Consider the following 11,816-nt stretch of genomic DNA (forward strand, 5'->3'; position numbering starts at 1 on the left):
CATAAAACTGACCCCCCATCAGTATGATGGTTCACTCTCTCATTTAATCTACTTTCAACTGTCTTGTTGTCACTTAACTTACTCTGACATTTTTTTGCATAGTTCTATCTTACCACATGAGCTATTTTTCTTACCCCTTGAAGATTTGTCACTATGAGATTTATCCCAACAGTTCTAACCTTAGCTTTGCAAGCTTTTTAAAAAAGTTTCATGGATGTCTTTTTGTTGATTTAGAAGTATATGCAGGTTTTTTGAAAATAATTTTGGAGTTCCAAGCCAAAAGCTGTGCAAAGCTAAGGTGCAAAGCAAAGCTGTGCAATGCTGTGCCTGATCGCTAAACGTTTAATAAATTTCATATCAATTAGACGCCGTCGGACTCACCTTGAATCTAAACAGTCGATATGAACAAAGTTTGGTCGGCAACAACCACATTTCTCGGGGTCTGCAGTAGTCTCGTACCAAAATGTGGATCTCAATGAGGTTTTTGTTTGCGAAACAAGACTCCCGAACTTAATGAATGCTTGAAGTCTACATTGGTCGAGGGAGAGAATATTGGTTGGAAGGTCTGCGGGGTTCGTTCCATTTAAATCCTTGTCAACTTTCTTCTCTGAGCGTGCTCCCATAAGGAAAGCAGTCAGCCAATCCATTGCCTCTTCAGGTTTTAAAAGATCTAAGGAATTTTTAGCCTTATTCGTTTGAAGTTTTCAGTCTGGACACCACTTTTTTGGATCGGTGCAAGACGAAAAATTTTCTATGAAGGTTTTTTGACATCAATTTTTTTGATAACTTACCAGAAATTTAGTTGGTATTTATAGTTGTTATCAGTGGGAACAATATACGTAAAAACAAGGTAAGTAATTAGGGATAATTATCTTTTTTGTTCACGTGTTCCTAGTTTTGGTATATTAATGTTTAGGAAATCTTCCTTAAAAAGAAAAAAAAATTGATCGATCAGTTAGGATGAAAATGTTTAGTTCTAACGACCTATTAAAAATAACCCTCTGCTCTTTTTTCCTTTTCTGTTCAACTATGCAAGCAAATATAAAATATTTTAGACCCTGTCCTTTGCACAATTTGTATTTCTCAAAATGCAATAAATCATCCGTTTTTGGTGAACTCTGTGCACACAACCATCCTCACGCACCTATGAACAAACTTTTTTACCCTCTTTTTTATGGATAAAGAGAAATGACCAATTTAGCCACATTTCAGATGGGAATGATTTTGCCTGTTGGAACATGCTTAACACAAGCGCGCTTGCGCTTTCTCATCATAGGTGATTGTTCAAAGCGAGCATAAAACAGACCATAATGTCTAAGTTAGCAGTCCTTATTCTACAAGAATTTCAGAGTTTATGACGCTCGCGGAATGCAAAAGTATATACTAACAGTGAAGAACCTTATTAAAAAACTGAACAGCTAACGAAAAAATTGCGTTTTTCTTGTCAAAAAATCCCAAAACAACCGCTGAAAGCTTATAACTGTTTTGAGCTTGAGATAATTTTTGAACTTGAAATACACGAATTTCAAAGAAGCCTGAAAGACACATACCAAAAAAGATTCTGCTGTCGATATTGATTAAAGAATGAAAATATCTTATGGGTCGAACAATAGTGGAGCTCAAAAATTTATCTTTTACTTACAAACAATTTTTAAGGATCAATTCAGAACACAGTAGGCCCCGTGATTGTAATTACAAAAGATAATTGGGCTCTTTTTCCTTTTCCCCCCACCTGCAAATTTTTACATTTGAAGTTAATGTTCACATTGATCGATTGTCATGCAAACTGACATGTAAACTAATTAGGCCATGACAAACACATTTGGTTTTCATAATTAACCTTCTAAAACCACTCGTTAGACCATAAAAATAATGTGTTTGAGTGCGGTGGGGGGAAAAGGAAAAAGAGCCGATATTTGATTGCGGCCGGCGAGATGTTAACGGAATCTTTTTGCATTTTGAGTTTAGGTTTGAAATGGAGCAGGCCGTAACAAACTGCACCATGTATTTTCTGTTGAATGTTGAAAGTTTAAGATTGATTTGTCTCCTACATTTTTGTAATACACTAACCTAAATAAACAGAAACGTGTTTTAGGTTTCAAGCTTTATTCATTTTGTCCGGATAATTTAAACCAGCACTATATTGCTGTTAACGTACAACAATAGTGTACTCACATTGTTTCAACCAAGACGTAATCTTGTGGACTAAGGTTTAAAATAACCTCTGGTTTGTCGTTTCTTTTCGACGAATTTTGACAAAGCTTTTGAAAATGAACGTGATATCATCCTTGGACTTAGATACTTTTTGGTCAGACTTTCGAGGAAATATATATTTGTGCTTGGGTCTTTTTGGACAAATTTCGACTTTTTAAATTAAAATTCGTGACATAATTTTTAATTACAACTTGAATCGTATTGTTGTCTTGAGCTTAAATTTCGAAATACTTTTCATCTGTGATCCAGTTTAATTTAAAGTTTGTCAATTTTGTTGACTTGTTTTCGGTTGCACGTGTGCTGTGGTGTGAATGGTTTCAATAATATTACGAGGCCAAATTGTGCATTTTCTGAATTTTCAGCGGATTCCGCAACAAGACGAAATCAGATGTGTTGCGGAATTCGCAACCTTGCTACTTTTTTAATCTTCTTCAAAATCGCTCCAAAAACTTGCAAATTTTCGGAATCCGCAACACGTTTTGTGGAGTTCTTGAACAAATCAAAATATGTTTGTGAAAAACATTTGAGCTTCCGTGGAACCCGTAAATTTAAGTGGAATCTGCGAAGTGTGAGCAGAATCCGCAAGTTGTAAGCGGATTCCGCAAAATGTAAGCTGAATCCGCAAATTGTCAGCGTATTCCTCATGAACTTGCAGAATCCACCTACGTTTGGGGAATCCACCTAACTTGCGGAGACTGGAACAATTATCTATGTTTGCTCGTTGCGGAATCCACAACAAAACCAATGTGCCGATAAAATTTTCGTTACAGGTATTTGTCCGCGGAATCCACGGAAATTTTGAAACTGGAATCCACTTATTTTTGGAACATGTTTAAAGTCTTGTCTTTGTAACCCAGGAATATACATACACACACGCGCACAAATTTCCAGTACACAGCCTCGTAATGAAAAATGTTTTTTTTTCAGTCGAACAAGTTTTTTGAGGGCTTTAATCCGCAGCTGTTTGGCCTCTAACCTAATTTTTCCTGATCGTGATTGAGAAAAATTGTCACACGTATCAGGTCAGTTTTTGAAAACCTATTTGACTTGAAGGTTCTAGCCAACGATACGCATTTTTTTCTTTTGATATTGGCTCAATCAAAACTAAAACTTCTTTAAACTTTATTGCTTAAAGTTCATCTCTGTTCAAAATAATTATATTTGACTACCAAATCTCAGGCAAAAGAACGAAATTATGAAATTTGTCATTGACTGCTGTTTCATCAAAGGAAACCGGTTTTAAAACCTAATGAAGTATAATTGATGGCTAATCTTGTGAATTTGTCAAGTTAATACGAATAGTTTCTAATCTATCTGTTACTACGGCTCTCGACATTTTTGTGAATCAACGATAACATATGGTTTTCTGCTGAGTTTGCGATCCGATTTGCCAGCAAATTTGGAGTCACAGTAGTTGTTAGACGTTGTTTACAGCGTTTGAATGAAAATCTGAATAAAACACATTTCATATTTTGTCAACAAGCTTTGATGAACGTATTTAAATAAAAGAGTGGTAAATACATAAACTCGAATTACTTGCTACAATGCAGTTGCTCAAAATCGTCGTTGTCATTTTTGCCAACATTTCGGTAATCTCGTTTGCAGTTCCAGCGCGATCAAAAAACTCGAAGTTTTCAAGAGATGAAAACGAACCGAAGCAATCATCGTTTCAAAATGCACAGAAGTCGATGATAATAAACGGTTTGGACACACCCCAACGAAGGTTGGTGAAAACGAAATGGATCTCTTTAACAGTCCCCTCCTAGGGTATCTACTAAAAATATGTCACCCCTATAAATATAAGCAGTTAAATATAAGCGTTCTATTTTTAATTCAAAAGTTGCTGCATTTCGATTGGTCGAAACTTCGACAAAATCAATCTACTTAACAATTATGCCCCTTCCTAAAAGAGGGCGGTAATTGTTAAACAGGTCCAATTAAATAATCAATTTTTTTGAAGTGAATTGTCAAACATCCATCTTGTTGATACTTTTTTTATCTGTCGGGTTTCGTCATTATTGAATTATAACTGTAATTCCTCTTCGCTGAGATAAACCAGTTGTTTTTGTTCAGGTTCTATGCAAGAGTGAAATACACATTTTCAACTGGCTTTTGTGGATCTACTATTATTGACGAGAGATATGTCTTAACTGCTGCACATTGTGTAGCATTTCAAAAACGTAAGTTCTTTTGTGATTTAATCAGTTGTGGAAATTATTATTCCGACTTTCGAAGAAAGTGACGGAATTTTTGTGCTCGGGTTGTTTTTTTCCTCCAGGCTAATTTCGCCTTTTTGATTGGCCATTTTTAGAACGAAATTTTCCATACCATCCTATAGAGCCAATGCTTTCTTGAACTAATAGTTTCACTACAATAGGATACCTGTGATAGCTCTTTGAAATTTTCTTGGGGTTTGTATTTGTCAATTTGTCTTATTTAGGACAACTTACGCGCGAGATAAGTTTTAAGCAATAAACGCGTAAAGCGGCTGTTTTTTAGCGTAGCGTGCAGATAATTTTCTATAAAAAAACTTAAAATTCAAAATTTCTGTTAACGTACAACAATAGTGTACTATTAATGTTTCAACCAGGACCTAATCTTGTTGACTAAGGTTTAAAATAACCTCTGATTTGTCGTTTATTTTTGAACAAGTTTAGCAGAGCTTTTGAAAAAGAGGGCGATATCATCCTAAGACTTAGCTATTTTTTGGCCCAATTTTCTAGGAAATATATATTTGGGCTTGCGTGTTTTTTGGACAAGCTTTGACTTTTTAAATAACACTAAGTGACAAATTTTTAAATTTTTTTTGAAACGTAATACGGTCCTGAGCTTATGCAATTTTTTTGGCTCAAACGTTGTGTACCTATGTTTTGTCTGCCTCATTTCTGCCTCATTTATGCGGACGGGGGGTTGTAAGGGAGCAAAGTTGCAAACTTTAGGGGGAGAGGTTAACGGAATCTTTTTCAATTTTGAGTTCAAGTTTGAAATGGAGCAGGCCGTACACTCGCTTTGCAAAGTTTCTGCAATGCTCATTTAAAAGATGCAGAGATTTTTGCGAAATTTTTTGCGGTGCCAAACAAAAATCAATGAAAAAAAATCATTTTCGACCGATTTTTTGGGGTTTGTATTTGTCAATTTGTCTTATTTAGGACAAATTACGCGCGAGATAATTTTATGCTGTAAACGCGTGAAGCGGCTGTACTTGGCGTAGCATGCGGGTGATTTTTCTACAAAAGAAAAACTAGTAAATAAATTTTAAAATTTTTGTACAAAACTCATTTTTTTAAATCTGTTTTTTCAATTGATGTTTTCAAAAACCGTTTTGAAGATGTCGAGGGGCTTAGCCCAGATACGAGCAGTCTTTTTCGAATTTAAGGAGTTTTTTGCGAGTTTGTAGTTTTGTCAAGCTTGTTCAGTTCTATTTTTTTGTGCTAACTACCCGGGTCGAGGTGCTCGGATTGTGTTTGGACTTTGAAAATGGAGCACGTGCAGTTTTGTGACTGAATTTCAGCGGCCGAGAAGCAAGTTTAAGTCGAGCGCAGTCTAAACATACCCAACTTTGGTCGAAAAAATCGAAATATAGGTCGAGCACAGTCGAAACATAAATAACAGTTATAAATTACACTAATCAGTTTTCAAAATGGTTTTGGCTAATGCTATCGCTGTCAGCCATCTACTCCCTACCGAACAAAGCTGAGATTTGAAGTTCGATTCCCACCCTGATCCGCTTTGTATCTAAAGGGTCGAACAAAATATCCAATCTATAATGAGTTGATCATTTTCTGTCTGGTGACTTTTTCTCTTTTAGTTCAATTTTTGGATGATTTAAAGAGACGAATCACCTATTTATTTTTCATAATTTCCTTTGTTTCAGCTGAAAATATTCGGATAGAAGTTGGCGATTTCTCAGTTCCTCAGGCGCTCAAAAAGTTTTTTTCAGTCAAGCAAATATTCGTCGCACCAGGGTAATTACGCTCTTTATATGCTCAGTTTTTGGCATGTGTTTCTCACTAATTTCGTCTCAAAGACCAAAAAACTTCAATTTCGTTAATACAAAACAACCGTTTCCCAAAGATGATTTCAAAATATAAAATCATAATTAGTTTTGACCTCAAAGTTTTGTAATTCATGAAATTTTTAGATATTAAAAGTGTCGACAATGTTTAAATTTGCGTTTTTCTTTTCAGTTTTAATCGTAGCAACACTCTTGCTAACGACATTGCCCTACTAAAAACGAATGCACCTATCAGACGCGCCAGCCAAATCGGCCTCAAACTATGTCCACATCTCATCCCAGAAGACGAACTGACCAACAGACTTCTAGGTAAAGACAACATCAAGTTGTAGTCCAAAATTAACTATGATTATCACTGGAGAAAAACTTTTGTTTAAAGATTAATTAGCTCTTTTTCATTGTTGAGTTGTCTAAATTTCTGAAAAATGCAAAAGTTAACATCATTCCAAGTTTGGAAGGGTGTTAACTTTTGCAACTTTTGCATCCCCGCATCGAATTCCAAGCGTGATTAATTATTTCTATAAATAAAACAAGGATAGTCGACTGCTGCGCAAATAGCACAGAGTGTTCTGACCATTTCTATAAAAAAACTGCAAAAAAGTGTTTTTATAGTTTTTTTTCTCCTTTTAGTGTCGGTTATTTTTGTCCATGATCTGATGAGAGAACTGAACAAAAATAGAAATGGGAACGGACTTAGGGAAGGGGGACGCCCCGCCTATCAAGAGTTCGATCCCCTCACCCAACAAAGGGTCCCCCTTTTGGTATTGGGTACTATTTTATGACATCCATTTTAACCGGACCAGCATTAAAATCTTTTGAGCCCTCACTCCTCGAGAAAAACTTAGATCTTCCCCTGTGTAGAAAGTTTCTCTATAAGGCATATTTGTGAAAGGTCGGCTTCAAAAATTCAAAATCATACAAAACTAAGTTTCAGAAGAAAATACTTTGAAAAAAAAGGTTTCTAGTTTTTGTACAAAATTTTTCAGTTTTTAGGAAATACATATAGCCAAAGAAGCGCCGTATAAAGTTTCAAATGGGATTTTCGTTTTAAAAAATCAAGTTTTCTCAGCCAAATGTTCAACTTTCATATAACGCACAATTCTCGATCGCGTTACTCAATTAGACTAAGTCTCAAAAACTTCAAACCAATTTTACTCGACACTGGGACAACGTTGTGAAAAATTTCCACGTCGTTCGAATCACGAAATACAGGGCTTTATTATGATAAATAATTCGACCCAATCCAGGGATTGTTTGTGGTTCCTGATTTTATGTGGAAAAGAAAAAATGAAACAAAAACTAAAACACACCCGAATAACAAAGTTCCTCCGCATTTTCAGTGGTTGGAGCAAAAGCAGGAATTTTTTGAAAATTTGTTTTTTTTTGCCAAAAGCATCTTTAGATCAATTTTGAAATTGACGGACTAAAATCATAAAAGTCGATATCATAAAAAATTACCAAAAGCCAGTGAAAGTTTTTTTTTTAAAGAGACAGAATAAATCGATGTTTAAAGTTGTTGTTGTTGTTGTTGTTGTTGTTGTCGTTGTTGTTGTTGTTGTTGTTGTTGTTGTTGTTGTTGTTGTTGTTGTTGTTGTTGTTGTTGTTGTTGTTGTTGTTGTTGTTGTTGTTGTTGTTGTTGTTGTTGTTGTTGTTGTTGTTGTTGTTGTTGTTGTTGTTGTTGTTGTTGTTGTTGTTGTTGTTGTTGGTGTTGTTGCTGTTGTTGTTGTTGTTGTTGTTGTTGTTGTTGTTGTTGTTGTTGTTGTTGTTGTTGTTGTTGTTGTTGTTGTTGTTGTTGTTGTTGTTGTTGTTGTTGTTGTTGTTGATTCATAGCATGTTTTTCCTGTAGGGTCGTGTGGGATGGGTGTGACTGAAAATAGGAAGGACACTAGTGATCACGAAGCAGTTCCATCTACACTCAAAGAGATGTTCTTCGTACAGTCCAAGTTTGACATTGGAAATCCTTTTCACGTTAGTATTCAACTTTAGTATTATTCATTGCAAACATCTTTTTTTCTTGACTTATTGACTCTAAATAATTGAATTGGCTACACTCTTTTCGCTAAGCTAAATCAGAGTAAAAAACAATTCTGAAGCAACTCATACAACTCCGAAACCAATTTTTTGACCCAAAAGCCAGAAGTTGTAATTTAATAATTGTTATAACAATTACAAATAAAAAAAACGTATGCCAAGTGAAGTTATAACATATACAAACTATGAAATACAGAACGCTTTTGAAAGTACTTCTTTTGAGGGAGCGCCATGCAACAAATTTAAGTCTGTTTTCAGCCATCTCAGAGCGAATATCAAAAACCGTTAATTTTAGATTTCCCTGTATCAAGGAAAAAATTGAGACGAAAGCCCAACATTCCCAAAAAGATTTAAAAACCAAATCCATGCTGTTTTTTTTTCAAATTGAACTTCGTGGCTTGCCAAAAAATTAACTTTGAATTGTTTTCGAAAAAGATTAAAGAAGTGAAAAATTCGTTTTAAGACTTACCCAGGATTGACCAAAAAAGGTCATCATACAATTTTAATATATGGAAAACTGCTGGGAGAATTCCATTGGTACCGAAAAGTGAAAGTGTAAGAGAAAGCTACGATAAACATTCTTTTCATATATAAAAATTATTTGAGAAGCAGTTTTTCATAAATCAAAAAACTGTTTTTCTTCGAGTTTTGCAAAAAAAATTTTGTGTTTTGTCCAAAAGTTCAAAAATCAAGGCTTTTCTAACACATGAGACCCTAATGATAGAGGTAAGAAATCTCACATATACTCGGATTTGTGTAGTACTGTATGAGATAATAACACATAGTGCACTCAGAACTATGAATAAATACTTTTAAGTTGTGTTTTTGACTAGAAAATTTGTAATCAAAAGTTTTCCTTGGCAAAAATCATGGCATGCAAATTTTCAAAATTAAATTTGCACAAAAAGCTTTAGTTAATAGTTATTTTGTTTCTTTTATTTGAAAAGCTCAGCTTGGGTTACGTTATGAACAAATAATTAGTTTTTGCACGCTAACTTTCACGAAAAAAACTCAATTGTGACTATAGATTGAAAAAAAAAATCCTCAGAATTTAGGAGTATCACCGAACTTGTTTTGCAGCAAGGTAAAAATTGCTCATTATACACTATATGAAATTGTATGACAACCATTTTTCTTGTATGAAATGGTATGAAAAACATTTTCAGTGTATGGAGGACAACCCCAGACTGTTTTAACTACTGATTGTTTTATTTGTCAAATCCTTATTTTTTGGATATTTTCGAATAAAAATTGTTCTTTGAAACTGTTTAGTTTTTTTCCGAAGGCTTTTTAATAATTCAGATAAATTTTGAAACAAAACATGTAAAACTCTAAGTTTTTCATATTATGACAGTTTTTGACTAAGCAATTTTGTAAATCTGCTGCAGCTATTTTTTTGACGAAAAACGGTCGAAATATAGACACGATGGATCAAATTGTCATTCATAAAACACTAAAATGGGGCAAAACATTTTCAATTAAAAAAGTGCAAAATAAGCCACTAAAGTTGACCCAAACTGGTTTACCGGTAAATGAGACCTAGAAAAATTGACCACCTTCCGATATCAAATTTAGCACTTGCGCCTATATTAAAGTGATTTTTTTTTTCATTTTGGGAGAATACGTCGAGTTCGCTCCTTGTTCCAACTTTGGATTTGATTGTAAATGCCTATTTGTTGTTTTCTTGAAGTAATTAGGCTTTGTTTTGATACTTGGATGGAGCTGTTCAATTTAAGTCTAAGTGAGCCGGAGTTGTTTTTGCCACAGGAGTATCGGTAGAGACTCACCCATCTTTTTACTGCGGGTTTCAGTCGAACTTGCACTACTCGATACAGAATGAGATTTTGTAGTATCATCATAGCGTAAATAACATCAAATGATTAACCGCCAGGTTCTTATACCTGCGACTCCTTAAAATAAAAAGAAAGAGCGTGAGAAAATTATGCGCGTTTTGTTCCAGTTAGTTCCCTGTCGCGATGACATTATATGCACCACACCTGTTTTCAACTCTGGCAACATCTGCAAATGGGATGATGGAAACCCCCTCTTCATGATGAAATGCGGAACATTCGAGCCAGAGTGTCTCTACGGAGTTGCCAGTTTCAGTAAAGTGGATGTGAATAAGGCAAACGGAGACAAGATTTGTAACGGGGGAAGTTATTTTGCAAAGATTCACTCTTGGAGAGACTGGATAGTGCTTACCATGTTGTTTAACTGATAACAAGATTGTCGTGGATAATTATGTTGCGTAATATTATCTGTTTGTCGAAGAAATTGTTACAAGTATTTTGCAATATTGATTAATTTAGTTTTATACCGATGAGTTATAGCTGGAAATATAATTTTTCGAAATTTAATATAATTTTTCGAACTTTTTTCTAGTTTTCCTATTTCAGTGGGCTTATAAATCATGAAAACAAATTTCACTTAGGTAAATTTTGATTTTTATTAGAGTTGGCTGATTTTTCAATTAGCTGAGATGTTGAATGGTAAATTTGACTGTTTTACTTGTAATATCAGAGTTTTTCATCAAATTAACAATTTTTTGTTCGCCGGAGAACGTGAACAAACGAAGCAAAAATAAACGGAACCATTCTGGAGATTAAAAAAGGCATGCCTTAGATAAACAGAAACTATGATAAATTGAGAAAAAAAAAAAATAGAAAAAGGTGCAGACTGACGTTTTTTAGCAAGTTTTGCATGCAAAATTGAAATTTAAGGTGACTTTGAGACATCCTTTCTAGTCTGAAAATTGAGTTTGCCCTTTCTTAAATAATTTTCGTCAATTCCAGTTTTTTGCAACTCTCTATAATTGAACAAAATGATGATGTTTAAATAATATCAAAACAATGCTGACCTAAAATAAAAAATTTCTTGGTCAATGGCGAATAACAATCGATGCGATCAGTTAAAATTATGCATTATTCTTTAAAGCCGATCAAAAACAACTTCAGAAAAAAATTTCTTTCGTTTATTTGTTATTTATTTTAGTTTTCTCCCTTTGATCCTGGCGCAGCCTCAAGTTCCCAGTCCTAACGAAGTAGACCATCTCCAACCCCCTCCCCCACATACGGAGTACCCCTTACCTCTCCCCTTATTTGACATGAGTATTTGAAGCTATTCCTCTGAGCCACCATTTTCCCCCTTTTTATGCCATTCGTAACAAAACTAACGAATTATCTCTTCCTTCAATTCTAAGCTTACCCCGGAACAGATTTCTTCGAACAAGTAATTCGAATGTATTCTTCCAACTAATCATTCGCACTCAGATTTAGAAACGGAGGTAACAAAATTAATTATGATTCAAAACGTTATAACCACTTTTTCAATCTAAAGATATCTAACAATTCACTAGCATTTAAAGCAATAACAAACACTAAGATACAATTAAGTAGCACCATTTCTACACTACGAGTGCAAAGTCTAGAAAAAATATATTTCACAACAGACCGGCCATTATGAAAACTTTGGTTGAGAAATAATGTCAAGCAACTGTTTTACGGAAAAAATGCAAAGCATACAGTTCCATACTAATCCATAGAAGACAAAAATTGTT

General features: G+C 34.4%; 1 protein-coding gene across 1 annotated transcript in view; it reads left to right on the forward strand.

Annotated features, from left to right (window-relative positions):
• Nucleotides 1-10,586, forward strand: part of LOC134855064 (myeloblastin-like) — a 128,467-nt gene extending 117,881 nt beyond the window's left edge. Inside the window, exons 4-8 of the mRNA XM_063871444.1 lie at nucleotides 4,288-4,394; nucleotides 6,089-6,179; nucleotides 6,402-6,538; nucleotides 8,076-8,197; nucleotides 10,221-10,586. Of these exons, the coding sequence (XP_063727514.1) occupies nucleotides 4,288-4,394; nucleotides 6,089-6,179; nucleotides 6,402-6,538; nucleotides 8,076-8,197; nucleotides 10,221-10,478 (715 nt within the window). The 3' untranslated portion in view covers nucleotides 10,479-10,586. The remainder of the gene's footprint in view (nucleotides 1-4,287; nucleotides 4,395-6,088; nucleotides 6,180-6,401; nucleotides 6,539-8,075; nucleotides 8,198-10,220) is intronic.
• Nucleotides 10,587-11,816: the final 1,230 nt, after the last annotated feature.

Source organism: Symsagittifera roscoffensis, chromosome 10, assembly GCF_963678635.1.
Source record: "Symsagittifera roscoffensis chromosome 10, txSymRosc1.1, whole genome shotgun sequence".
Classification (NCBI taxonomy): Eukaryota; Metazoa; Xenacoelomorpha; order Acoela; family Convolutidae; genus Symsagittifera; species Symsagittifera roscoffensis.